This window comes from Mugil cephalus, chromosome 22, assembly GCF_022458985.1.
Source record: "Mugil cephalus isolate CIBA_MC_2020 chromosome 22, CIBA_Mcephalus_1.1, whole genome shotgun sequence".
NCBI lineage: Eukaryota > Metazoa > Chordata > Actinopteri > Mugiliformes > Mugilidae > Mugil > Mugil cephalus.
Window position 1 is genome coordinate 521796 of NC_061791.1, and position 25402 is coordinate 547197.

The following is a 25402-nucleotide window of genomic DNA, read 5'->3' on the forward strand; positions in this document are numbered from 1 at the left end:
CAGTAACTGGAGCTCCAGCTGCCTCACGTCCAGAACCAGCTGGGAGTATTTGTATCTGGAGAAGCGGAGCGTGGTCGGGGCCGTCGGGCCGAGCTGTTTTCTGATCCCAGCGTTCCCAGAGCGTTTGGACGCCGCTGGCCCAGTGATGGATGGAGCTATTCTTACGACAGTGACCCGTTACGTAAAGCCCAGTCAGACCCTAAAAATAAAACCCAGAGCCGGCTTTTCAGGACATTCATTGTTTGCTTTAGTACGGGAGCAGGAATCTGGAGCCCCCCCCCCATACCCCACCACCCCTCGACCCCTCGATCCCCCAACTGCTCCCAAATTAGTCACATTAGCGTCGGCGGCTGCTGCTGTGGATAAAAGTTACTGAAGTGAGGCTCAGACCGACCGATGAGACGAGTGGAGGAGGAGGGAAACAAAGGAGGTTCACACGGGGTTTACGGTTCAGGACCTGGTTTTTCAGTCTTTTAAAATGGTTTTAGACTCGTTTTTGGATCAGTTTGAACTGGTTTAGATTGGTTTCAGTTTTATATTTGTTTATGCTGGTTTTATGACCTTTTGAACTGGGTTTTGACTGATTTTACACCTTTATTTTAACTGGTTTTAGAGCTGATTTTAGAGCTGGTTTTAGACTGGGTTTGGATCCTGGTTTGAACTGGTTTGAAATGCTTAATGCCAGGTTCTGTTTTTTAAACTGGTTTCAGTCTGGTTATAGAAATGTCTACAGAACTAACAGAAATAACCTCAAATACAATGAAAACACTGTTTCCTTGCTCAGATCTAAATTCCTGTGTGGAACTGGTTCTAAATATGTTTGTTTATTCATTGTTGAAAGGTCCAATCAGCACAAAAACCACTAAATCCCTGATGTCAGGGCTCCCAGTGTTACAGCGGGACATTTAATTATTAATGAGCTCATTTAACAAGCTGTAACCATTGAGATGGTCCTAACGTCACATCCTGGTTCTTAAATCTGATAGAGACCGTCCGACCTTCATACGTCTGAACGCTCGGTTTGTGTCGCGGCTGCAGCTGATGGAGCCTGAACCAGACCAGGAGGATGTGATGTGATGGATTCTGCATCGACGCTGTTTTTCAGAGCCCGTGTCAGTCTGGACGTTTCATCAGCTTCGCTAATAGAGTCTGCAGAGAGGCCACGGCTGCACACAGAGGAAAATAAGCTGTTAGCGTTAGCGGCCGCCAACACGTGAACTGAACTGTGAACAGTCATTCAGTCTCTTAATGAATCCAGGAACCAGAGGGAGGAAGAAACGAAACATCAGTGAATATTATCAGAGCAGCTCGTGGTTTTTTCTGAACGAAACAGATCAAAGTGTGACCTTGAAATAAAACATCACCTTCATTATTCCACAGAAACCAAACAGGACGAGATGGAGATTAACCTCCAACCAGCTTCACATGGGAACATTTAGATCCATCCGTTCATTTTAATAGTTAATATTTAAGATTAATTAAAGGACGATGGACGGACGACCTCATGTTCTCATTCGGTGGCACTTTAATTAATTTTGATTGAATGTATCTTCTGGACAAATGTTCTTCATTGAAAAGGTTTTTGACATTTATAATTCGAAGCTGCTGCAGGTTTTCAGAGCGGAGGAATAAAGTCTCATGTTCACATCCGTCCATTTCCGTCCTGGTTTTTATCAGCTGGTTTGGTTCTTTATCCGGAGACGCTGCAGTGAAATGGTTTAATCTCCTAATGCATCGACAGGATCCTGACGCCACCTTGGCCCCAGATTAATGGGAGTCAATGGTAACAGAAGATCACCCTGAGAAACAGTCTGGGGTTTATTCTGAAATCTGCTTTGATCTGGTTCAGAACTGGTTCAGAACTGGTTCAGAACTGGTTCAGAACTGGTTCAGAACTGGTCGTCTATGAGCTGCTTTGGTTGAGTCTTTATCCAACTCTAATATATTTACTTCTTCGTTAGTTATTCATTTACTTGATGAATCTAAAGAGAGAATTAGTTTCCTGCTTGATATTAAATGATTAATGAAGAATGACTCGTCCTCGGTGAAACTCCTGAAGCTGATAACAGAGGGAAGTTTCTCTTTCTTCCTGTTTCTGGGCGGTTAACGATACTAACGAGATGTTCAAAGGTCGTTAAGAGATCAGCGATTAAAGATTAACGTCAGGAGGAGATAACGGACGCGTAAACAGGGACGAAGTTAAACTGCTGCTGAAAACCAAGTTCAGGGAGCGGAGGTTGTTCTGGTGGTGGTAACCATGGCAACGTTCACTAACCATCATCAGGGACATAAAAAAAAAAGCTGGAATCCATGAGGACAGAGACCATGGAGACGTGGAGGCGTCTTTGTCGTCTTCTCTAGACATTCAGGGCTGGAAGAGGACATGGAGGAGGACATACCTCTTCCTCTTCTTTCTTTTTCTTGCATCTATATTTGTGTTTGGCTGATGGATGAAGCCTGAGCTCATTAAACTTCTGAGATGAACAGCAGATAACGTTTCTTCTATTGTTCCTCATTAATCATCTGATGACCCCCAACATCAACACGCGACCTCCGGAGGGAACTCGGACCAGACGTTACATCACATGTTTCAGCTCCAGATATTTTAGGTGAACGGCTCTGGTCAGTGATCCAGAGCTGAAGGGTCCAGGAGAGGAGCTGGGAACAGGAAGGGCTGCAGTAAATCCCCGCGGTGCTGACATGTCGGCTCTCAGTGAACCAGCCACAACCGACCGACCGACAAAAACTAAAACGACCGCTCACGTTCCCAGAGAAGCCTCAGAGCTGCTCAGGTTCTTCCAGGAGGCGCAACAGTAACAACTTAGCCTGTGGATCAGTTTGTTTACCTGGAGGGAAAGGTGAGAAAATTCAATCATGTGGGCGGAGCCTAATGTGAGGATGGACAGGAGAGTTGTAAGCTTAATGCTCTCACTGCTAGCCTTTAGCTTTTGTTAGCAACAGCAGCCTCATTAGCTCAGTCATGCTTTGACTAATAGCTCCAGATTTAACGTATATAAATATGGACGCTACGTCTCCACTTCCTGTCATTGGTCCAAACTGATGCTCTTTTCCCGGGGATACGGAGAGAGAGTCTGATCAGGACGTCCAGAGGGCGGAGCCACGATACAGATGCCCCGCCCACACTTCCTCAAGACTGGTTTTTGTTTAATGAATCTTACGCTCTGCTCTTCCTCCACCAGCACTGAACACCAACGCTCACGGTCCCACGGGACGTCTTTATGCAGCAGTTGTCATGGCAACTGGTGGTCATTTTTATGTCACATCCTGTTTCTGTGACGTCAAATAACAAACTAAAACTGAAGTTTCTAAAAAATTGACACCTGAACATTCATCAACATTATATTGACCACCTGAAATGATAGAAAAAAAAGAAATTACGTGTATTTTAGTGTTTTCATTTGATCCAAGTCCCGCCCACTAACACTGAGGGGGTGGAGCTTATGACTTATACTGCAGCCTCCAGCCACCAGGGGGAGCTCTGCTAGCTCTGGGCTGACTTTAGAGGAACTGTTCCCTCTGTATTTATATACAGTCTATGATGTAAACATAACGTTAAGAAGCACCTTAGCTAACGTTAGCAGAGCTAGCTAGTGGACCTGTTCTCTGGAGTCTGAACTCAGTTTTAATTGTTGAAGTTTATGAAACAGTTTAAATTCAAATGAGAATCATTTATGTTTGATTAGTTTGGGCCGTGGATCAGTGAAGACTTGGATTGAGTTTAGTTTAGTTTTACTTCCTCTTGAGTTAATGCAGCCTAATGTGTTACATGCTAACGTGTTAGCGGTGATGAATTCTTTATATTTATGTCATTATTATTCTGTGTTTTATTGATATGGGTTAGAGCTGTTGCAGGGACGGTAAAATAAAAGTCTGTAACATAAAGAACTGTTTTTGTTCTTTGTCTGATCGTCTGACTCACGCTGGGTCCTGACTTCAGTCTGACCTCATTTCCTGGATCAAACAAACCCAGAAACTGGTTCATTCATGAACCTTCTCCTGGTTTCAGGTTCAGTCCTGAGGAGACTTCAGGCGTCATGAGATCGCGGCTACGTCTCTGTTTCTGTTAACCAGGTGTGTTAGCATCTAGAAGCTACCTCACACCCATCAGCCATTAAAGAACACCTGGAGGAACCGGACACCACAGGGGGGCGCTGTTCTAATGCTAGCTAGCTAGCCTGAGGAGCTAAGCTGCTGCTTTCATGGCCAACACTGTGAACTGTAGATGAGTTTTTAATGATTCTGGGCTGAAACACGGAGCGATGAGGAAGTGACAGAAGAGGAAGAAGGAGCTGATCTGGTGGCTCCTTGTTGCTCTGATGTGGAGAAATTCAGGTAAAACCAGGAAGTGACTGAGACAAGAAGCTGAAACTCCATAAATGATGTTTGGCTCATGTATCTGTTTATTTCTTCCTGTTCTGGACTCTTCACCTCCTCCGCCTCCTGTTAATCTTTTATTTCTCAATGACTCTCGTGTCTCTTTCTTCCTCTCCGCAGCCTGAAGATGCAAATCAGTTTTTTTCCTTCTCGTGTTTGAATCGTATTATTTTTTGTGTTTCCCTGCAGATCCCTCGGGTCATTCCATGGGAAAAGAAACTTTTTTCCTGCGGCTCTGGGAGAAATCCAGCTATTTTAGGAAAACACGTCACCGCCTTGAGCTGCAGCCCAGAAACTCTGCCTTATTTCCATCATCCAGCTTTTCTCTTCTTTTCTACTCTCCCTCTCTACTTGTTGCCGCGGTGTTTCCCTCCGTTCAGTTCCTCTCAGACGCAGCGGAGACGTGACGGATCCGTCCGCTCGTGGTTTCAGGACCGAGGAGGAAACGTTTCATTTCATGAGGACGCGGCTGCAGCGTGACATTGCGGAGCGGATTATTTTCCACGGCGCGATCACGAGTGGATGGAGACACACGTCCCGCTGAGCCACAGGTATCCGCCTCTGACTGTGTGTGTGTGGATCGATGCACGCGGCTGGTTTTTATTATTATTGTTGTTATTCTGCGAACACGTGAAGCCTCCGCGTAGACAGCGGGTCATGTGATAACCTTGAGCCCGCGCCACAGGTTCATTACGCACCGAGTCTCCAAAGCTCCAGACGTCTGCTCCGGAGAGGAGGGGGCGGTGGGGTGGATGTTTGGGTGTAGACTGCGTGGACCGGGTTCTTCTGACCAGACGTGCGTTCACGTGTGTTTTTATTTCCCCTCAGCGAGAGAGAGAGCGCGCGCACACACGTCAGCTCGGGGAGGGCGAAGCCTGCTTTAAATGCGCGCGGCGTGACGGCCAGCCCCAGACAACAGCAGCGCGTGGACGGGAGAAGGTGAGCGTGGACGGAGGGAGGAGGTGGGAGGCGGCGGGGGGGCACAAACATGCCATCAGAAGCATCGCACCCGCAGACGTGACGCCGACGGACACGGAGCAGCTGCTGCTTTTCTTCCAAAATACGCGCCGAGGTGTCGGGAGCGGAGAGGTCTTGAGGTGCGGGACGCGTCGCCCTTGCCTGGGGGGGAGGGGGGAAGATGACAGTGGTGCCCGCGGAGAACCTGGATGAGACTGTGGCACTGGCCGCGCTGTCCGCGCAGGATGTGTACGACCCGGAGCGAGCGGAGAACCAGGACTGCTGCGAGCGGGTGGTCATCAACATCTCGGGGCTGCGCTTCGAGACGCAGCTGAAGACTCTGGCCCAGTTCCCCTGCACTCTGCTGGGGGACCCGCGCAAGAGGATGCGCTTCTTCGACCCCCTCAGGAACGAGTACTTCTTCGACCGGAACCGGCCCAGCTTCGACGCCATCCTCTACTACTACCAGTCCGGGGGGCGGCTCCGGAGACCCGTCAACGTGCCAGTGGACATTTTCATGGAGGAGATTAAATTTTACGAACTGGGGGACGAGGTGATTGAGAATTTCAAGGAGGACGAGGGCTTCATTAAGGAGGAGGAGCGGCCGCTGCCAGACAACGAGTTCCAGCGGCAGGTCTGGCTCCTGTTCGAGTACCCGGAGAGTTCCGGACCGGCCCGGGGCATCGCCATCGTCTCCGTCCTGGTCATCCTCATCTCCATCGTCATCTTCTGCCTGGAGACTTTACCGGAGTTCAGAGAGGAGGCCCGCGGCTTGGACGACCTGCTGCATCCCGTCAACGGAACCGTGCGCGCAAAGAAGCCGAACCCGTTCACGGACCCGTTCTTCATCGTGGAGACGCTCTGCATCATCTGGTTCTCCTTCGAGCTGCTGGTCCGGTTCCTGGCGTGCCCCAGTAAGCCCGCGTTCTTCAAGAACATCATGAACACCATCGACATCGTGGCCATCATGCCGTACTTCATCACGCTGGGTCTGGAGCTGGCGGAGCACCAGGGGAACGGCCAGCAGGCCATGTCCCTGGCCATCCTCCGGGTCATCCGCCTGGTCCGGGTCTTCCGCATCTTCAAGCTCTCCAGACACTCCAAGGGGCTGCAGATCCTGGGGAAGACGCTCCAGGCCAGCATGAGGGAGCTGGGCCTGCTCATCTTCTTCCTCTTCATCGGAGTGATTTTGTTCTCCAGCGCCGTCTACTTCGCGGAGACCGACGACCCGGAGTCCGGCTTCAACAGCATCCCGGACGCCTTCTGGTGGGCCGTGGTGTCCATGACCACCGTGGGCTACGGGGACATGTGTCCGGTCACCATCGGGGGGAAGATCGTGGGCTCGCTGTGCGCCATCGCCGGCGTCCTCACCATCGCGCTGCCGGTGCCGGTCATCGTCTCCAACTTCAACTACTTCTACCACCGGGAGACGGAGCACGAGGAGCAGTTCCAGTACACGCACGTGACCTGCGGCCAGCAGCAGGGGCCGTTCGGGGAGTTCAAGAAGAGCGACAGCAAACCGTCCCTGTCCAAGTCCGACTTCCTGGACAGCGACGACGTGGATTCCATCAAATACACCAACTGCAGCCCGAGCAAAGGCTTCACCGACGTCTGAGCGCAGCGCGCGAACCACGAACCACGAACCACATTACGCATCAGTTACGCGCTGAGCGGACGCTCCTCGTGTCCCCAGAACGGTTTCAGTTCCAGCTCCTTATTTGTGCCATCACAGGAATCATTTCAGACAGACAGAGGATGGATGATGAGACCACCAGACCCCCCCCCCCCATCCGTCTTCCTTTACGCACCACGGGCCAGGCTCAGAGCGCATCAGCCAATGGTAGCACTTTATTCTTCATTCACTGGCCTCGAGAAGCAGCTTTAAAGTTTACATTAGTTTTTCTGAAGCAGGACAAGGACCAACTCCCCAAACAGCTGCAAACCAGCCGCATTCAGCGCGTTAGATCAGCCTGTCAGACACAACGCAGGGATCCAGGAGCAGGTTTCAGTCCAGGATCCTGTTTGTCAATCTCCAAACCAACAGCGCCCCCGCGTGGCCGGAGACCCCCCCTTCAACCCTGCACGTCTCCGGCTGGATGCAGTTTCTATAGCAACCTTCCAGACTTTTCTGTGTCGTCTGCCACAGGAGTGAGAGGAGGAAGGATGAGAGTGAGAGGCCTCCAAACCTCCATGTTGTCGAAGCCTCCATGTTGGAAGTAAAGACGTCGCATTCACACAGAGCACGTCTCAAACTAGATCATTTACCTTCCAGGATATAAACTCGCTCCTCAGCCCCAAAGGAAGGATTTAAATATTCAGCCAAGTCTTCAAACATTTTCCCCTGAACTCATCTTTATTAAATATCTGTGGAATTGGAATTAGCAAAAAATAAATAAGTAATAACTAAAATAAATATGTAAATGAAACATAAAATAATGTTTGAGGTTATAGATTTGAACAGAAACATAACTTTTATGTTTGGTGGCACAAATTTAACTCATCTATTATTAGAGCTGCTGCCAATGAAACATCAAACTCTCAATTTAGTGAAAAATCTGACGTATGTGTCCTGATTACATCATTATTATTTTTTAAAGATTTTTTAAAGATTTTTTTTAGAAGTAAAACTTGTTGTTTAATTTTTTAAAAATGTTTAATTTTAAAAAATAATCAAAAATGAAAACATTTGCTGAATTGATGATAGAAATAATTTATTCCCAGTAATAATGAGCATCGTGTGTTAAAGCTAAAGAGTTAATGAATTTTAAATCTAAACTTTAAATCTCAGCCTGGTTCATGAACCTAATTTCATGTTACGTTATATTTAAAAGACTGTGGCACCTGTTTTTCATCCATTAACATCTCAGTGAATCTCTCCCTGGACTCTGGATCATCCAGCAGCTGGAAAAAAAGAAAAGTTTTTTTTTGTTGTTGTTTTAAAAAAAGAAGTGATGGAATAAAAGCTGAGGACGTCCTGCCGCTGGATTATTACCTGATGGATGTTTAAAGGAAGGAATCTTCAGATCAGACGTCAGATTCTGCTGCTGTGTCCATCGGATGCAGGTGAGTCTGTAAAATACATCAGTTCATCACAACATTTGAGTTGATTCATTGATGAGCAGCTGCTTCATTCCCTCCTCGGCCACTTGGAGGCAGCAGAGCATCAACATCAGAGTCTTTGCTTCAAAACCAGGAGCTAAAAGAAAAGAAAAGAAAAGAAGGTTTAGCTTCTAGTTCGAGAACGAACCCTGAAAGAAACAGATGCAGAATAAAAAGAGGAAAATAAGAAGCTTCTTTATTGACTAATGTGCTAAAGATGTGACCAGCAGGAATCAGGAAATGTCTGAAACGTAGTCGGATGATCAGAGGTCAGAGGTCAGAGTCAGGCTCCTGTCAATCAAACCAATGCAACAAACATTCAGAGTCAACTTTACATGTGCAACAAAACACATGATTGAGATGAACTTCCTCTAAAGCTGAGATAATATAAAATATAAAACACATCCTGTATGAACTAAACAGCCTAAAAACAGAGACATGACAACACACAGCAAATACGTCTCAAATATCACCATCAAATATTAGTGTAAAAAATCTTTGTGGCTGCATCAGACACAAACACATACAAATTAAATTCATTTTGTTTCCAAGAAAAACAACAAAACTAAATTCTGGACAGTTTCATTGTGTCAGTTCTCAAACAGAGAATAAGTTCAGAACTGAATAAACCTTCAGGTTCCTGGTTTTAGACGTTTCTCAGCTTTTAAACGTCTTGGTTTTATATAATAACATATAATATTAATAATTAGAGGATCACTGGAAGCAAAACACTGGACTTCTCATGTTTATTTATGGAACCGTTCTACTTTGAGTTTTATGTTTTTAGTTTTATTTCAAACATTCAAAAGAAAAGTATCACATTCAGACACAACTGACAAAGAAACAAAGGACAGAAAAATAAAAATACTTCCAATTAGTAACTTAAGTTACTGGTGATGTAGATGCTGATCAGGCTCCGCCCCCTTTACTCACTGTTTACATGTCACTTCCTCCTCAGCTAAACAACATTTAAAGAGTTTTACATACGTCTTCTTCAGTCCTGTATCTGGTGAGAATCATCTCATCATGTTTTTTTAGGAGTTGTTTAGTATTTTGTGTGTGACTGAACTAAAAGTAAAACCTAAGAGTCATTGTTAACTAATATTTCACAGATGCCTGGTTCCCAAATCGTTTCTACTCCACTGAAGGTAAAGTGTTCGGTGTTTATGTACATACAGTATAAATAAAGACGTGACTGATGAGACGTAAGGCATGAACACAGAAGTTTAAATGATCTCCAGAGAGAGCTCAGTGTGACCAGACGCACAAAACACCTTAAAATAACTAAACACACTTTGTGTATTTAATGTAGAACGTGAGCAAAGGAAACAAAGATTCAAAACCAACGTGAAAATGACAACAAAGACGCACAAATAACCAGATATGAAATAAAAACGACCTCCGATGAACACATGAACTCATCCCCTTTAAAACCACCAGGGGGCAGCAGCTGCTCTCTGCACAACCAGACAACACAGACACAACAGGACTCATGAACATGGAGACAGGAGTCAGACCTGGAGTCACTGATAGAAACTAGACTCTAACATCTGGTTTAATGAAAGATTCTCAGACGTGACTCAAAAAGAAAAACAGACTCTAGACTTCAGACTCACAGACCAACTTTAAATTAACACATGAACCAAATGACCCAAAAACACAAAACCGACTTTAAAATGTTGGAACCACAGGAAGATTTTTGATCATTTGAATGAACTGAACCAGTTTCTTGTGTAAATAAAGGAGCAGCGATGGTTTCGACCTGTTCACAGGAAGTAAAACGTGTCCAGAGACTCGTGAATGTTACGTAACTCGCTCATGTCGGGCTGAAGGCTGAGGACGTGACAGGCATCGCGCTAACTCACTGGCTTTTTGGACACAATCCCTTCCTCCCCCCTCCTCCCCCTCCTCCTATGAGCGGAGGTAAACAGGTCTCCCGCTGGCCGACGCTCTGACCGCTATTGTTAGCGTCTTCGTCAGCTCTGAGGGAATCTGTCCCGAGGCCTCGAACGCCTCATCGTGATTTCAAGTCAGACAACAACAGACGGACGGAGGAGAGTTCACCTGCACCTAAAACACTACGACAGGGATCAGCGTGGAATAAAGGCATCATGTGACCTCGTTATCAGGTGACCTCGTTATCAGGTGACCTCATCACCTGTCGGACACGAGGCCTTAAAACTATAGATCACATGACATCACACCGACCGGTCTGAAGCGTCCATGTGTGGTAACGTGGTTCCTGGTTTAGTGCCATGTGGTTTTCATTGAGCCAATCAGAGAAGATCCAGGAAACATCCTCAGGTCTAATCAGGGTCTAATGTGGTCTACAAGGTCCCCCTCTGAACTGGTTTATCAGGAACCATGAAGAAGAACAAGTGTCCTGATGTTTCTAATGTGATGATGTTGATGATGTTCTAATGTGACAAATACATGTTTACATTAGTTTAAGGACCAGGAACCAGATATGAGACCAGGAACCAGGAACCAGATATGAGACCAGGAACCAGATATGAGACCAGGAACCAGGAACCAGATATGAGACCAGGAACCAGGTATTAGACCAGGAACCAGGAACCAGATATGAGACCAGAACCAGATATGACACCAGATATGAGACATTCATTAGACCTGAAAAAATTCACAAAGGGTTAACAACATGCAGACTGAAAAACAGGAGAAATGACACATTTATAAAAGACGTTTCCGTTAATAAAAATAACACGTGACACAGATTCGTCTTTACTCAGTGAGTCCAGCGCTGCCAGATGTACGATAATATTTGTACGTTAATATTCACCGTCCGTACGATCAATCATTCCAAAAGCTCCATAACACGATAATGTGACCTGTTCAGTACGTGACTGTTAGCAAACACAGACAGTGCTGTTAGTTTATTTAGCTCTGTGGTGATGTTTTACTGCAGCAGATCATGGTGCTGAGCATCAAATCATTTTCCTTAACATGCAATAATTTTAAGCTTCTAGTGAGATCATTAGTGATTTCCCATCTGGTAACACTGACTCAGTCCAAACTGTATTTGTGTGAAATCAGTAGCGGTGGAAAGCAAGCAGGATGTAAAGTGAGGTCGTAGTAAAAAAAGAAGCAGAAAGCTCCGCCCACACGATCTGATTGGCCCAGCAGATATTTGAAATACCTGAAAAAGACGAGGCATGATCTGTTCATTCAGTCGGTTCAGACGTTCCAGCTGTTCTGAGGTCATTGTTCCGTATTGAACTGATCAGTAAATCTAAGCTCAGCTCTGACTTCATTGATCTCGTTGATGCTGCTCGGCCTCTTCCTGGAGGACCGTCTATTTTTAGCCACTACCACCGTGGAAAATGTGCAGCCATGCTCAAAGATGCCAGCTGATGATACCTGGAGGATCTGCTGGAGTGAAGTGAAGCTCAACAAAACGCAGGGAGCAGTTTCCCTGGATTATTTTACAAATGACATGCAGTGCACAGCTGGTTCAACCGCTTCTGTTTACGGTCCAGCTCGCCGGCCGCTTGCTTGTCCTGCTCCCACTCATCACTTCCTGTCTGGAGAGGCTTTTTTCTGCTTTCTGTGGGTGCAGATTATGTCCTGATAGAGTCAGTCTGAGTCTGAGGGGTTTTTGGTGTTTAATCTCTGAGGATTTAAGCCTGAAACAAGGCAGGTGTTCACAGCTAATACTGCTTTTTATCCCCCCACACAAGACGTGGATGTTTTCAGGCCGTGGGTCCCTGTGTTCCAGGAACATCTGGAAGGAGATTCTCAAGAACAAATAGGAAGCTAGGAAGAGCTGCTGGTAGCTGGGAGGCTAGGAAGAGCTGCTGGTAGCTGGGAGGCTAGGAAGAGCTACTATTAGCTGGGAGGCTAAGAAGAGCTGCTGTTAGCTGGGAGGCTAGAAAGAGCTGCTGTTAGCTGGGAGGCTAAGAAGAGCTGCTGTTAGCTGGGAGGCTAGGAAGAGCTGCTGTTAGCTGGGAGGCTAGGAAGAGCTGCTGTTAGCTGGGAGGCTAGGAAGAGCTGCTGTTAGCTGGGAGGCTAAGAAGGGCTGCTGGTAGCTGGGAGGCTAAGAAGAGCTGCTGTTAGCTGGGAGGCTAGGAAGAGCTGCTGTTAGCTGGGAGGCTAGGAAGAGCTGCTGTTAGCTGGGAGGCTAAGAAGGGCTGCTGGTAGCTGGGAGGCTAAGAAGAGCTGCTGTTAGCTGGGAGGCTAAGAAGAGCTGCTGTTAGCTGGGAGGCTAGGAAGAGCTGCTGTTAGCTGGGAGGCTAAGAAGAGCTGCTGTTAGCTGGGAGGCTAAGAAGAGCTGCTGTTAGCTGGGAGGCTAGGAAGAGCTGCTGTTAGCTGGGAGGCTAAGATGAGCTGCTGTTAGCTGGGAGGCTAGGAAGAGCTGCTGTTAGCTGGGAGGAAACTAAGATGAGACTGTCCAAGCATCTTCTTTTGGAGAGTCAGTCAAAACCACTGGGAGCTAAAAACAAATGACTAAATAAATGACAGTAAAAGTCGTGCCTGACAACTAACATCATAGAAGAACGAAAAAGTGACAAAACAACCAAGAGATGCAAAACTATTAAAATGAAAAGACAGACGACCAAAATAAATTCATAACTGGATCAGACAAAGTTGCACAAAGACATGTTTAGATAAGAGAAAAACAGAAACACAGAAACATGTAAAAATAACCAAAAAATCCATCTTATTTCTTCTTTCTGATCGTGATCGAGCGATCGTGATTGATTCACCGCAGGTTGACGGGTCAGATGTGAAGACATCGTTCAAAACAACCTCGAAACCAACTCACGACTTTAATCAGGATAAACCAGATCAGGGATGTGTCATATCTGTGGTTATCGGCCGCTTGACTCAGGCTGAGTCATTTCAGACGCATGAATATTTAATCTTTAATTATTCTTTGAACTGAATAATTAAAGTGAACAAATTACAAAAAACCTGAACGAACAATTCAGTAATTTGACTGGAGCAATTTTTCATTTAATGGAGTGAATTCTCACATCCTGAGTCTGTATGAACAACTTCTGGACGTTACGGCTCAGATATTTAGTCTGGAAGGAAAAGTTCTAGTTCAGGTGTTTTTCCCGTTTTATAGGTTTTATCTTACGTTGTTGCTGTTGAGGTAGTTTTGTAAAATTTTGTAAATCAAAAGTTTTGTTTCTTACTAAATCCTCTGAACTTAAACAAAAATCTGGCGTTAATTCATTCAATGGCTTGATGATGATGATGATGGTGACTATGATACTATGTGTTGATTGGCTGAGGTGAGAGTGGGTGTGGCTTAGTTGAAACAGTCCTGGCCAATTACAGGTGAGCAGTGTCATGACATTGGCCTCACCTGATTGGTTCATCATTCTTCTTCTTTTCTCTCCTTGGCCTCCTTGAGGACAACAGTGTAATGTCATTTTAATGTCGTAATACCACTAGGTAACATTTAGAGGGCGCTGTTTCACACATGGTAAAATTAGAGAGGACACAACAGAGAAGAAGCTGTTGTGTATCTAGTGGCAGCTACAGAGACGATGTCAGGGAGGAAGGATCTGAGAGAAAATCGCTTCCTGTCCATCGTCCTGGAACCAGACGTAGTTTTTGTCGTACGTGTCACAGTCAGGACAGAATTAAGAGGAAGTGATGCGGCTTCGTCCTGTCCTTGGCTCTGCTTCCTCAGCATGTGACTGGATGGCCTGAAGTGTGTGTACTGGTGTTACTCATCTTGTGGGGACGTGTGTGTGAACGCAGTCGTACGGGGACTCGACCTCCACAACAACAACAACAACAACAACAACAACAAGTCATGAAACAACTAAAAGGATATTCAGACGTAGCAGAAGCTGATTTTTTCATTTATGTTTTTTCTATTAATTGGGTCCTAACTTCAACCTAATGAACCGTCTACACGACTCTAGCTAGCTATGCTAACCTTCACAATGATGTGTTTCCTTGGTTTGATCTTGGTTTGATCTTGGCCTGACTCCGTCTGACTCCGTTCACATATCGATGCCTCATAGCGTTTTATGGATATTGTAACAGTAAATCAAAAAATGACATAGGCAATTATGCCATTAGTCAAACCACATGGTCAAATCAGAGGAGCATGAATGGAGCTAAAGACAGCTAGCAAGCCGACGCCCACCTGTCACTCCAAGAAGCCACGCCCCCTTAATTCTGCACAACTTTGAGCTTTGAAAAAATAATGAACGGAGAAATTATCTCTAGAGACCAGAAGTGTTTCAGTAGCAGGATGTAAACATGTTGATTTAACACGGAGGTCTGCTGGTGGCGCCTCTAGTGGACGTTAGAGGAACTGCAGTTCATGGTTTAATTTAACACTCAGGACGTAAACTCACTAACTTTTATTTTCAGGAGAAAACTCTAAATGTTTAAATGACTCATCATTTGTCTTTTTATTTGTTTTCCAGGGGACGAATGATAATTCTTGTCAAACCAAAAGAGTCACGACTCTGTCGCTGCACCACCTCCTCCTTCCATCCTCCTCCTCCTCCTTCTGCTGATGAAGAAAACAAAACCAGACTCTGGCTCTGATCCGAAACATACGGAGTACGGAGACTTGATTTTTTTTGTTTTTTTGAGGTACGACACAAACGTTACTTGAATCAACCCGCTGTATGTAAAGACGTCTGCAGAGTCCGTGAACTCACCACCAGATCCTCGTCCTCCTGCTGTAGAGACACTTGTAAGTCCTGTCTGTGCGTCGCATATCATAGTCAAACCGCATCATATTACTGCATGCGGGGGAAGTAGAGCATGCAAACACAAGAGTCTGAAACATGGGAACAAGCATCAGCAGCTCATCGATGTCATCACGTGAATCTGTGGCTGAATCTCTAGTTTTTATTTCTGAAGCTTCATACTGTACGTTTTCTATGAAGGGCATTGGTTATTGGTTGCTGAATTATTTTGTAGTTTTTTAACATTTAATTCTTCTTTTTTTTTTTTTTTTGCCTTGGTAAAAACAAAGCAGCTCTGCCGCTACCAGAGGAATGTCTTTGTAGGGAGGAGACGGACGGACGGGATTTCTGTGAATGTTTGTGATGGCGTTTGGGTTGTGATCAGAATGCTGTACATCTGTTCTATCAATAACTCCTACCTCAGTGTCCGCTCATTCACCACAGAAGCTTTAACGCCTCCAGTACCTGAACACACCCCTGGGATTAGCTGGTGCAACTACATGAACCCGAAAGCTCCACAAACTGCCAGATAATTAATAATTAAATGGGTCCCGGGTCGCTAATTAGCATATTACATATTAATGAGGCTTGTACTGAACTTTGAATTAAGTCAACCAGCTTAGAAGATTTGTTTTTTTGCACAATGTGTTAATTTATTTGTGATTTTTTGAAAGTGTGTGTGAACGAATGTGACTGATTTTGAATTAATTATTCATTTGAAGGGCAATAACCGTGATTCATAGCGGCTCAGCTGGTCTTAACGAGTTAGAAACCTAAAGAATTTAAAAAAAAATGTTCCATCATGATGAAGTCTGAAAAGAGTCCAGTTCTCCAGAATCAGACGAAAACAGGAGCGACACAGTTTTAAAATAAAGATGAATTAATAATCATTCTGCAGCCGTTTGGAGCAGTAGGTGGCGCTATTTCTCCAGGACGCTCCAGTTTTCAATGTCTACTCTCTTCACTGGACATTCGAGTCACTTCTGTTTCCCTTGGAGCTGGAAGAAGCAATTATTTTCCAGATTATCTTCCATCTGACTGGATTAATTCCCCTAAAAACGTTGCTGAAGGTGACGTCGTCCGATGTGATGAAGCTAAACTAGTGCTGGAGACGTCCTGGATGAATCTGTGTCGTCATCTTTTCACCTGATTGTGGGGAAGATGGTAAAAAACAAAAAAACTGTCGATGGTCATAGTGAGAACGTCCCACTCTGCAGTTTTGTCTAATTTCTGCTTCGCTTAAGCACAAAAACAGCCGAGGGAGGTTTGTGTGTGACGGAGGCGCTGATGAGCGGTGACTGTGCTTTAATGTGCGCTGCATCATGCTGTATGTGCAATAATTACCCAGCATGCAGCTGTGAATAACCACCACAGTCAGTCCGGTCAGAGTTCACGCCTTTAATTCACCACGTCAAACGTGTGTGTTCGAGCTTCGGCGTCGGCTGCAGACGCTTCATCACGTTCATGCAACAATAAGACAAAGCAATAGACTCCTGTAATCTGGGGAAATAAGTTATGATTTCAGTTCTGTTTTTGTTGTCATGTTTCTTTTGACAATCTTCTATTGTGATCTATTTTTGATAAAATAAATCCATGTGTTTCACACAAGGACACATGCTGACGTTTCACTTTCTGTTCTGTGTGTTTCATGTCCGTTAACGTGTGAATGGTGAGAGGATGTTTCTGTCTGAATTACCTTCATCTGTCCTGAGGCTTCATGACGCGACCTAGAAACAGGAAGCAAGAAAATAAAACTAAAATAAAACACTAGAAAGTGACACTAAATAAATAAGACATTTACTTTAAGTGTCGCCTGCAGATTCACTTTAAATAAGAAATTACTTCCATATTTTCTATTAACCTCCTGAGACCCTGTGTCCTCATATGGGGACATTAGGTTTTAGGTTTGTGGCAGCTTGTTATTCTGCTTCATTCAGACCTGTTGTCCTCATAAGTGGACGCTTTTATCTGCCATCTAGTGGTAGCAAAGGGTCAATACACTAGTCAGTGTAAAAACATGCAGCATTCCAGTAAAATCTTGTATTTTTGTGGCTGAAACTTGTCTATGCTTGTTAACATCTCTTAAATATGACGAGTAAAAAGCTACAGCATCGCTAATTAGCACGTACCCGTTTGAGGACACTGGGATTACACGTCCTGCTCAGAGAATTAACAGCACATAACAAATAAAAGCTCAGGTCTCAGGTGGTTAACTGTTAATTAGCATTTTTAGCAAGTTGCTAACTGAACGCATCACTAAGTTGTACACAGACGACTGTTTTAAACACCCACCATCCGCCCCAACCTCCTCCTGCAGAGTCCTCACGATGCAGTTTGTAGAAATGTCGCATTATTCGTTGCAACTAAACCTAACGTGAATTCTTAAGACTCAAAACTTTTAAATTCAAAAGTCTGATATTAAATAAAGAAACTAAAGCAAGAAGCCTTAATGGGACTTATAAACAACTGCATCAAACTATTTGGTAGAAGAAGAAACGTCTTCTTGTCGTAATCAGTTTTTGCATTTCTTAAATTTTATCCGATAAAGTAGCAGGAGACATTCACAATAAAACAATTATCTCCTGAGACACAGAAACACAGCAAGGAGAACTTTAATGGTACATCTATGATCTGAGGGTCTAAAAAGTTGTGATATAATCTATTTATGTCATTTAAAAGTGTCCAACATATAAATTCAGCCTCTCTTCCTGAATTTTTTGACAAATAAATGACGCCACATATCACACAACTCATCTGAGTTCATTCATGGAGCTGGGACAGAACATGTTACACCTGAAATAAAACCCACAGCCTTTAATGTTCTGGTTCTAGTTTTTGTTTCTTCTGTTTCTTATTCTTTTAAGTTCTCATCATGAGTTGTGAGTGGAGGTTCTGCTGTTTGTTGGTCACTGTTGAGAAATAAGAGAAAAACCAGCGGAGGTGATGTAGAAACCGTCGTCATTCATCAAGAAGCAATAATGCATGAAAAGTACAATATCATCAGCAAAGAATTATTTATCTGGTTGTTTGTATCTGTGCATCAGTAAAATAAAAAATGAAGAGTTATAGTGCCTTAACCATAACCCGATTCTGTTAGCGATGCATCTGTAGAACCATAGAAGAAGAAGGTGTGTATTTGTACTAGCAGCGTAGCAACGCAGCGTCTGGTTGCTCTTAGAACTAACGTATTGTAGATTGATGTGTTGAATGTACAGTAACAAGTCTTCCTGGTTGGATTTAGGAGACAAAAGTGATGAAGAACAAAGTAATATCCATCAAAACTACGGAGGCTCAGAGGCCAAAACCTCAAATTATTAAACGCAAATTATTCATTTAGTTGTGAATCTTTACACAAATTATTATCTTAAAAAAAAAAAAAATAAAATAAATGTTAGAATGTAAATTACAACAAATGAAATCAACAAAAAAACAACAAAGATGGCCGACAGCCACGCCCACTCTGAGCCTCTGTAGTTTAGTTGTCTTGTCTTAGAGAACGAGTTTTATCAGGAGTGCGACATCGTGCATGTGTACGTTTGGCATGTTCAGAATTTGCTGCATTATTTTTCTTTACAAAAAAATCTCCTCTCTTAATATTTAATATATTCAAAGCCCCGCTGCCCTTTTTATTCATTTAAAGATTTAAAATAATAATAATAATAATAATAATTCTTTGGCTTTAAGCTACACATCAGTGATTTCTCCTGCACATCTGTTTAGTTCAGCTGTAAAAGTATCTCATGAAAGAAAAAATTGAGAATCAGATGTAAAACTTTGGGGAAAGAACGTGAACTAGTGGCCGTTGAGTTCAGAGTTGAATGGAATATTTTTTCTCGTTTATCTTGAGCGGAGGCTAAACACGTAGCTCATGACTCAAAATATGCATCTTGTTGTAAAACCAATTAACACGGCTTCCATTAATATTTAACAACGACTTATTCTATGGGCTGCAACTCACTTATTCAACAATATTGATGCAATCCATTGGTTTTATGCTCCACTGAGTGTTTAGTCTGGACAAACGTCAGTAATATGAACTTAATTTAACATTTATTTTGCTCTTACAGTGCTGAATTAAAATACCCATCATGAGTGTAACTGCTGCAGTTTGTATTTGAGGTCGGTCGTGTTTTCGCTCACTGAACTGTGAGTTTGTGTCCTGGTGTTTTCCTGCTGATTCAACATTAGAAAATAAATTAAAATAACTAATGAATATATAAATATATATAAAACGTCTGCTGAACCTCAACGTGTGTCCTCAGTGTTAGAAATCTACAATAGATTTTATTTTTGTTAAACAGTGCGTCTGTGTGTCAGTGTGTGACGGGTGTAAAGTCAATTAACAGAAAATAATGCGACTTTTAACGATGTAATTAATATATGTACGGCTTAGTTCATACTCTATATGCACAACGGAGTCATTCTGAATACTGGCTGTGACTAAGTTTCATGTGGCCTTTTCTTTCTCTTCCATGTACTGCAATGTTGTAAATGATTTGTATAATATGACATAATGTTAATTAAAGTTAACGAGGCTTTATGTTTCTACCACCTATGTTTAATAAAGAAATAAACTGTGATCAAATAAATATCCCGACACACCTTTTAATGCCTCAGCCCAGGTAAAAGACAAGATGTTATCAAGAATATCTGTAAAATAGAAAAATGAAACAATAATTCCTCCCGATCTCTAAACCTAATTAACTTTCTGAGCCATTTAGCATCTTTTAACATGGTTTAGCTAGTGCTGCTCCTGTCGGTTAAATCAGGATAAAACACTGTATAAGATGGAGCAGCTCCTCTAAAGTGAAGTCAAGCTAGTAGAGCGCCCCCCGGTGGCTGGAGGAGACGTCCACATTTATATACGGTCTACGGGATAAAGTTACAGGATCCTGTCGCTGCATCTTGCTAACAGCTAAAGCTTCAGGCAACAAGGCTTTTTAAGTAAGGCTACTTTAATTAGCTTAAAGGAGTTTTTATTCATACATTAGTTTTTCTGTATCTCTACATCTGATTTAACGCCGTCCGCTCTGAGGCTCCGTATCAGTGTCATGTTGCCTCCGAGCTGCTTGACTTCTGTTTGCGGACTCGTGTAGATGCAGCAGATAAACCTGCTCCCCTGCTTCTCCCTCCACGCTGCCTTCATTCAAAAATAATGAGTCTGAGCTGCAGGGAAACCGATCGGTTACATGAAGGAACCACCTCCGAGGAAACTCCTCCAACAGGAAACGGAAAAAACGTCCCACACGTCAAGACGACAGCGAACTGAGCCTCTAGTCTATAGACGGAGAATAGATTATTTAACAGCTCTGTCAGATATGAACTCATCATTAGAGGCTGAGTTTATTGGATGAGTTGATGTTGGTAGCGTTTGTCACCTTATCAAACACCAGACCTGTCCTAGCTCCTAAGCTAGCTCCTATGCTAGCTCCTATGCTAGCTCCTGTCCCAGCTCCTATGCTAGTTCCTGTCCTAGCTCCTAAGCTAGCTCCTATGCTAGCTCCTGTCCTAGCTCCTATGCTAGCTCCTAAGCTAGCTCCTATGCTAGCTGTTGCTGCAGTGATTCTTTCCTACTCATGTTAGCGCCACCTTTTGGTTGCATATGTGTGTGAAGGTTCTCATTCGTCCAGGTCCTGGTCTATAGCATCTTTAGCTCTAAGGGAGGAAGTTTGAGGTAAACTGGAAACTTTGAGGGTAAAATCATCAGAAAGTTTCAGAGTTTCTCTTTAAACCTGAAGAAGCTCCTCAGATGAAACGTCTCCTCTAAACTCTATGTGTCCAGTCACTTTTCTTTGTGTAACTAATGTACTGTGCTACTAATGTAGCTAATGAACAGACAAACCATGGAGTGTGTTGTTGTAGGAGCCTGAGTTTATCTGGTGATGTACCTGTGAAAATGATGATATAAACTAACTGGGCGGTTTCCCTCCAATAACACTTAAGTAATATTTAATAATATTTACAACACAGGATTTAATAGAAACACAAAGAATTATTTATCAAAAAGTTAGAAATTAGTCAGTTACCTGGTTCACTGTCGCCCTTTAAGCAACAACACTGTCCCCGATGAACCCAAATGGAGAATGTAAAATAAGTTAAAATGACCAGGAAAACACAAATGTCCACAGTCCACACCCCCACACACACATGTCCACACCGGGCTACAGGACATAAACACGCTGCAGACACAGTGAAATGGCCGCTTCACTGGCTTTAACCAGCGCAAACAAAAGTACGTGCAAAAAAGTGCAAAAGTGTTAATGAGGTACTTACGAGTCCAGCACAGTCAGAGATGAAGATGGGGCGAAAAGGGGAAAAGGGGAAAGAGCAGGTGCAGTTCCAGCGGTGACCGGAGCTTCCGGCCACACGGCGCAGGACCCAGGGTCAAGTCCAGCAGCTACAGCCTCTCAATGGTCTCAATGGTCCAGGATTCTCCCTCTAACGGCAAATATCCGGCCCCGAATCACTTAATTCCTCTTAGTAAATGAGCTAAAGGCTAATTCATAGCGAAAAACCCCCAATATGCGTGAGAATTAGCAACTGCTAGCTGCAATGCAGAACTAACAGCTGAAAGCTTATGAGGCGGCTAAGCTAAGCTAAAGGTTAGCATCGATTAGAAACTCGGCTCGTTGTTCACACGTTTCAAACAACGGCACCAAACACGTGAATTTACCTCTGGCAGGTTCTCAGAGTTCACACTCATGAAGCACAGAGCGACTCTGCGTCAGTCCCGGAGGTTATGCGGGTTTATTTTATTTTTACGGGTCACAGATCCTCCTGCTCGGACGCCGATAAAATAGGTTCTACCGTTGGTGGCGCTAAGCTCCGCCCATCTGACCAAGGCGAGGACCGGATTGGCTAAAGACTAACGGCACAGAGATGACGTAATGAAAAGACGCTTCACTGCCCCCGAACCGAATAGTTTTTTATATTATATGAAGGCTAAAGCCACACTTCTGTCTCTGACCTTTAACTGTATATGAAATGACTGTATTTTAACATAGTACAATCCAACATTTTAAACATATTTACACTTCATGAACTGTTATTTATTAACATAAACATTTTAACAAAATCAGGAGCCACAGGGCTCCATTTTTATTGGACTTCTGATTGCAGCATCATGTGACCGGCTGCTCTGAGAGTCCAGAGCCTTTGTTCTTATGAAACTCCACTCTGTGCTGAATAATTGATGGATGGGCCCGAGGCGGTTTCACTTGTCGTCTCCCATGTGAGGGAAGTGCAGCGGTTTCCGGGAAGTGACCGTCCTGCTGGTGACCTGGATGAATCAGGGCCGAGGGCCGATGGGTGAACCGAGCTTCGTGAGCCGCCCCGGCCTCGGTTATAAAAGGTGGAGCGGTGGAGTTCCCTCAGGTGGAAGGGGGCGTGGTGTTACCTGGAACACAGGTGTCAAACGGACGCAGCTATTCCTAACCTGTAATCCAGTGATTTACACTAACCTCATTTATTAAATCACCCACGACACAGAACAGTGTTACAATCTATTTATTTTATACGACAGCTTATTCAATGTAAAGATTCTCCTAATTTACTTGTTCTTCTCTGCATTAAAGGAAATAAATGGTTGTTATTCTGTTATTTTGGAACAAACTGGGCTGAATGTCCCCTGGACTAAAACGAGTTTGACCCCTGATCTGGACAGTAGAAGACATATGCAGGGCTCTGCAGCTTTTAGCTTTTAGCTCCGAGTGAGATCTTTTTTAGGATATTACTCTAATAAAGGACAAATTCCTTTGAACCACATAAATTGTTTTATTAATGGCTTCCAGGCTAAAAAAATAACAAGAGTTAAAAACTAAATAATGTTAAAAAACCATAACATTTCTCTGTAGTGTCCTAAATAGTGTTTTATATTGTTGATAAGAACAGAACTCTGAACAGAAAATGCCGTATCCTTCATTTCCCACAATGCAACTAGATGCCACGCGATGCTTGATGAACATGTAGGACTAATAACAGCTACAGACACAACAGGACGGTGTAATGTGGAGCTATTTGCAGACATGAGTTGGTGTTAAAATGTCTTCATCTTGTCGATTAGCATGCTAACATTAGCTGGATGGCTGAGAACCTCCACAGACATTAGCGAATTAGCAGCTAACTGCACATGAGTCCTCTGCAGACTGATTTGTGATCCCTGCAGAGACTTTTAACGTAGACAGAAGTTATTTATAGAGATGAGGTGATTATTATTATTTCCCTGAGTCTAATTTATGTTGCACACTTTTATTTGACCTGAGTCCTGTGAACATACTTGGCCAATGAAGCTGATTCCGATCTTAAAAAGTTACGGGTGGTATATTTTAGTTTGACGTGTCGGTGTCTTATTTTACGTCCCCAGGAGGAGTCATGTTGACAGAGGTTGGTCGTAATCTTTGCTTCACACTCGGCCGTCGCTGGGTTTTATCGGGGCCTCTCTCATCTCTCACATCTCAACTGGGATTAGCCCGTAATCCAAGGACAGTCCTGCCCATTTGAAGATGGCTCATTAATCTGGAGCCGGACGGACTCATCACATTACGCTGTGGTCACAGAGCTCGGCTCTAAGGAACAAACACTGCTGTCCTGTTAGGACCGTTTGGTTCGGCTCCTCTTTACAGGAACTGTCTGACGGACCAGGACACAACCACACTGATGTTAGCTGCTCCTGATCAGCTGTAAAACCAGAACTGACTGAGAAATAGCTTCTGTGCTAAAGCTGTGATCAACTCAACAACTCAACAATAAAGAAATAACAATGTGAATAATTCTCATAACAATGTGCAACACATCTGTGCAATAACACTGACTCTTACTGTGTGTGAATGTGAGTATTTTATTTTTTGTACATATTTGTACAAAAAAAGTATATATATATACTTTCTTAGTATTGCATAGTAGCACAGTAGCATTACATTTCCTTTAAATTTTTTATCTTTTATTTATTTTTTCTATTCCAGTAGTTCTATAGCTCCTGCAAACGTTAGCTTGTTTAAGCTAGTTTAGTTTTTATCATAAGCTTGTTAAGGCTAATGTAGCAGCTAATGGCTGCGTATTGGGGCTAACATTGCTGCTAATATTAGATTCTTTAGGCTAATAGAATTGTGATCTCTCTCAGGCTTCCATTAGCTTGTTTAGGCTAATGTAGCAGCTAACGTTATATTGTTTAGGCTAATTAAGTTGTTATCACTAGCTTGTTAAGGCTGAAGTAGCAGCTAATGTCAGCCTAATCAGGCTAACATTGCAGCTAACATTGTCTCACTTAGTTGTCTAGGCCAAAGCATTTTCTAACATTAGCTTGTTTAGGCTGATGTAGCAGCTAACTTCGTCTTGTTTTGGGCTAAAACTGCAGCTAACATTATTTAATTGAATTACTAACAATTGTTCAGACCGATACAGTTGTAGAACCAGTACAATGACAATAAAGACGTTCCATTCTGTTCACGGGTCACAAAAATAAGAAGCAGCAGATGATATTTCACTATTAGCACAAACATTCTCCCATCGTATCTACAGATAATTATCTAATTTGACCTGCGTACAAATATTCTGACTGTAAAGCTTAAAGCTATGAACATGCTAACGTTAGCCAGTTATTAGATGGTATTTGGAGAGGTGAGTTGTGGTTAAAATGTATTTATATTGTAAATTAGCATGCTAACGTTAGCTACCATCAGTTAACTCCAAGACTTATATATTTCCAGAAAAGTCCTGCAGCATCTGGGATTAATTAAGAATGAATTGTCACTAAAATGAATGTAAAGGTGAAGCAGAGAGCAGCGTGTTTCCTTTCCTGAATACGTCGACCACGTCGTGTTCTAATTATAAAGACACGTAGAAGTTAATGATGTGAAATGAGCAGCTGATAAAATGAGAACAGGAATAAGGAGGCTCGTTTTACAGCAGCTGCTCCCGACGCTTTATTCTGATCAGCTGATGTTTGTAGAAAAATAAATAAATAAAGGAGAAAGTGATGAGCGCTGGAGGGCAGAGGAAGGTCGACTCCTCTCTAACACCATTCATTTTATTTTTATAATATTTTGGGTCGTACCATCAGTGCAGGGTGGAGGACGGTTGAAACAGACCCAGCGTCAGAGAGCCCTCCCAGCCCTCCCCCCCCTCTGGATGTGGATGGTGCAGACCACCAGGAGCCTGAGCAGAAATAGACTCTAGATCCCCTCAAAGAAAGACGAGCTTTCCAAAAATAGCTGCAGCTCGCTCAGAGCGGCGGCGGTGGCGAAGGAGAAGCACGCAGGGATTCCCTGGAG

The 25402-nt window shown here is 43.6% G+C and overlaps 1 protein-coding gene and 1 long non-coding RNA gene across 4 annotated transcripts; one reads left to right on the top strand and one right to left on the bottom strand.

Annotated features, from left to right (window-relative positions):
• Positions 1 to 361: 361 nt before the first annotated feature.
• LOC125000170 lies at positions 362 to 21912 on the bottom strand. Of its 3 annotated transcripts, none has more exons than XR_007111281.1 (4): positions 21408 to 21908; positions 16831 to 16861; positions 8194 to 8548; positions 362 to 1166 (listed from the first exon to the last, which is right to left on the bottom strand). It is a non-coding gene; the product is annotated as an uncharacterized LOC125000170 (long non-coding RNA). The 3 variants fall into 3 exon arrangements; XR_007111280.1 differs by lacking the exon at positions 362 to 1166 and having other exon boundaries at positions 8133 to 8253; positions 8345 to 8548; XR_007111279.1 differs by lacking the exon at positions 362 to 1166 and having other exon boundaries at positions 8281 to 8548; positions 21408 to 21572; positions 21808 to 21912.
• LOC125000169 (shaker-related potassium channel tsha2-like) lies at positions 4168 to 19723 on the top strand. Its single transcript, XM_047575564.1, has 3 exons — positions 4168 to 4946; positions 5224 to 8415; positions 14865 to 19723. The coding sequence occupies exon 2, from the start codon at positions 5534 to 5536 to the stop codon at positions 6965 to 6967; it is 1434 nt and encodes a 477-aa protein (XP_047431520.1). The 5' UTR covers positions 4168 to 4946; positions 5224 to 5533; the 3' UTR covers positions 6968 to 8415; positions 14865 to 19723.
• Positions 21913 to 25402: the final 3490 nt, after the last annotated feature.

Coding starts and splice junctions, on each gene's coding strand:
- LOC125000169 (XM_047575564.1), top strand. CDS start 5,534: ATGACAGTGGTGCCCGCGGAGAACCTGGATGAGACTGTGGCACTGGCC.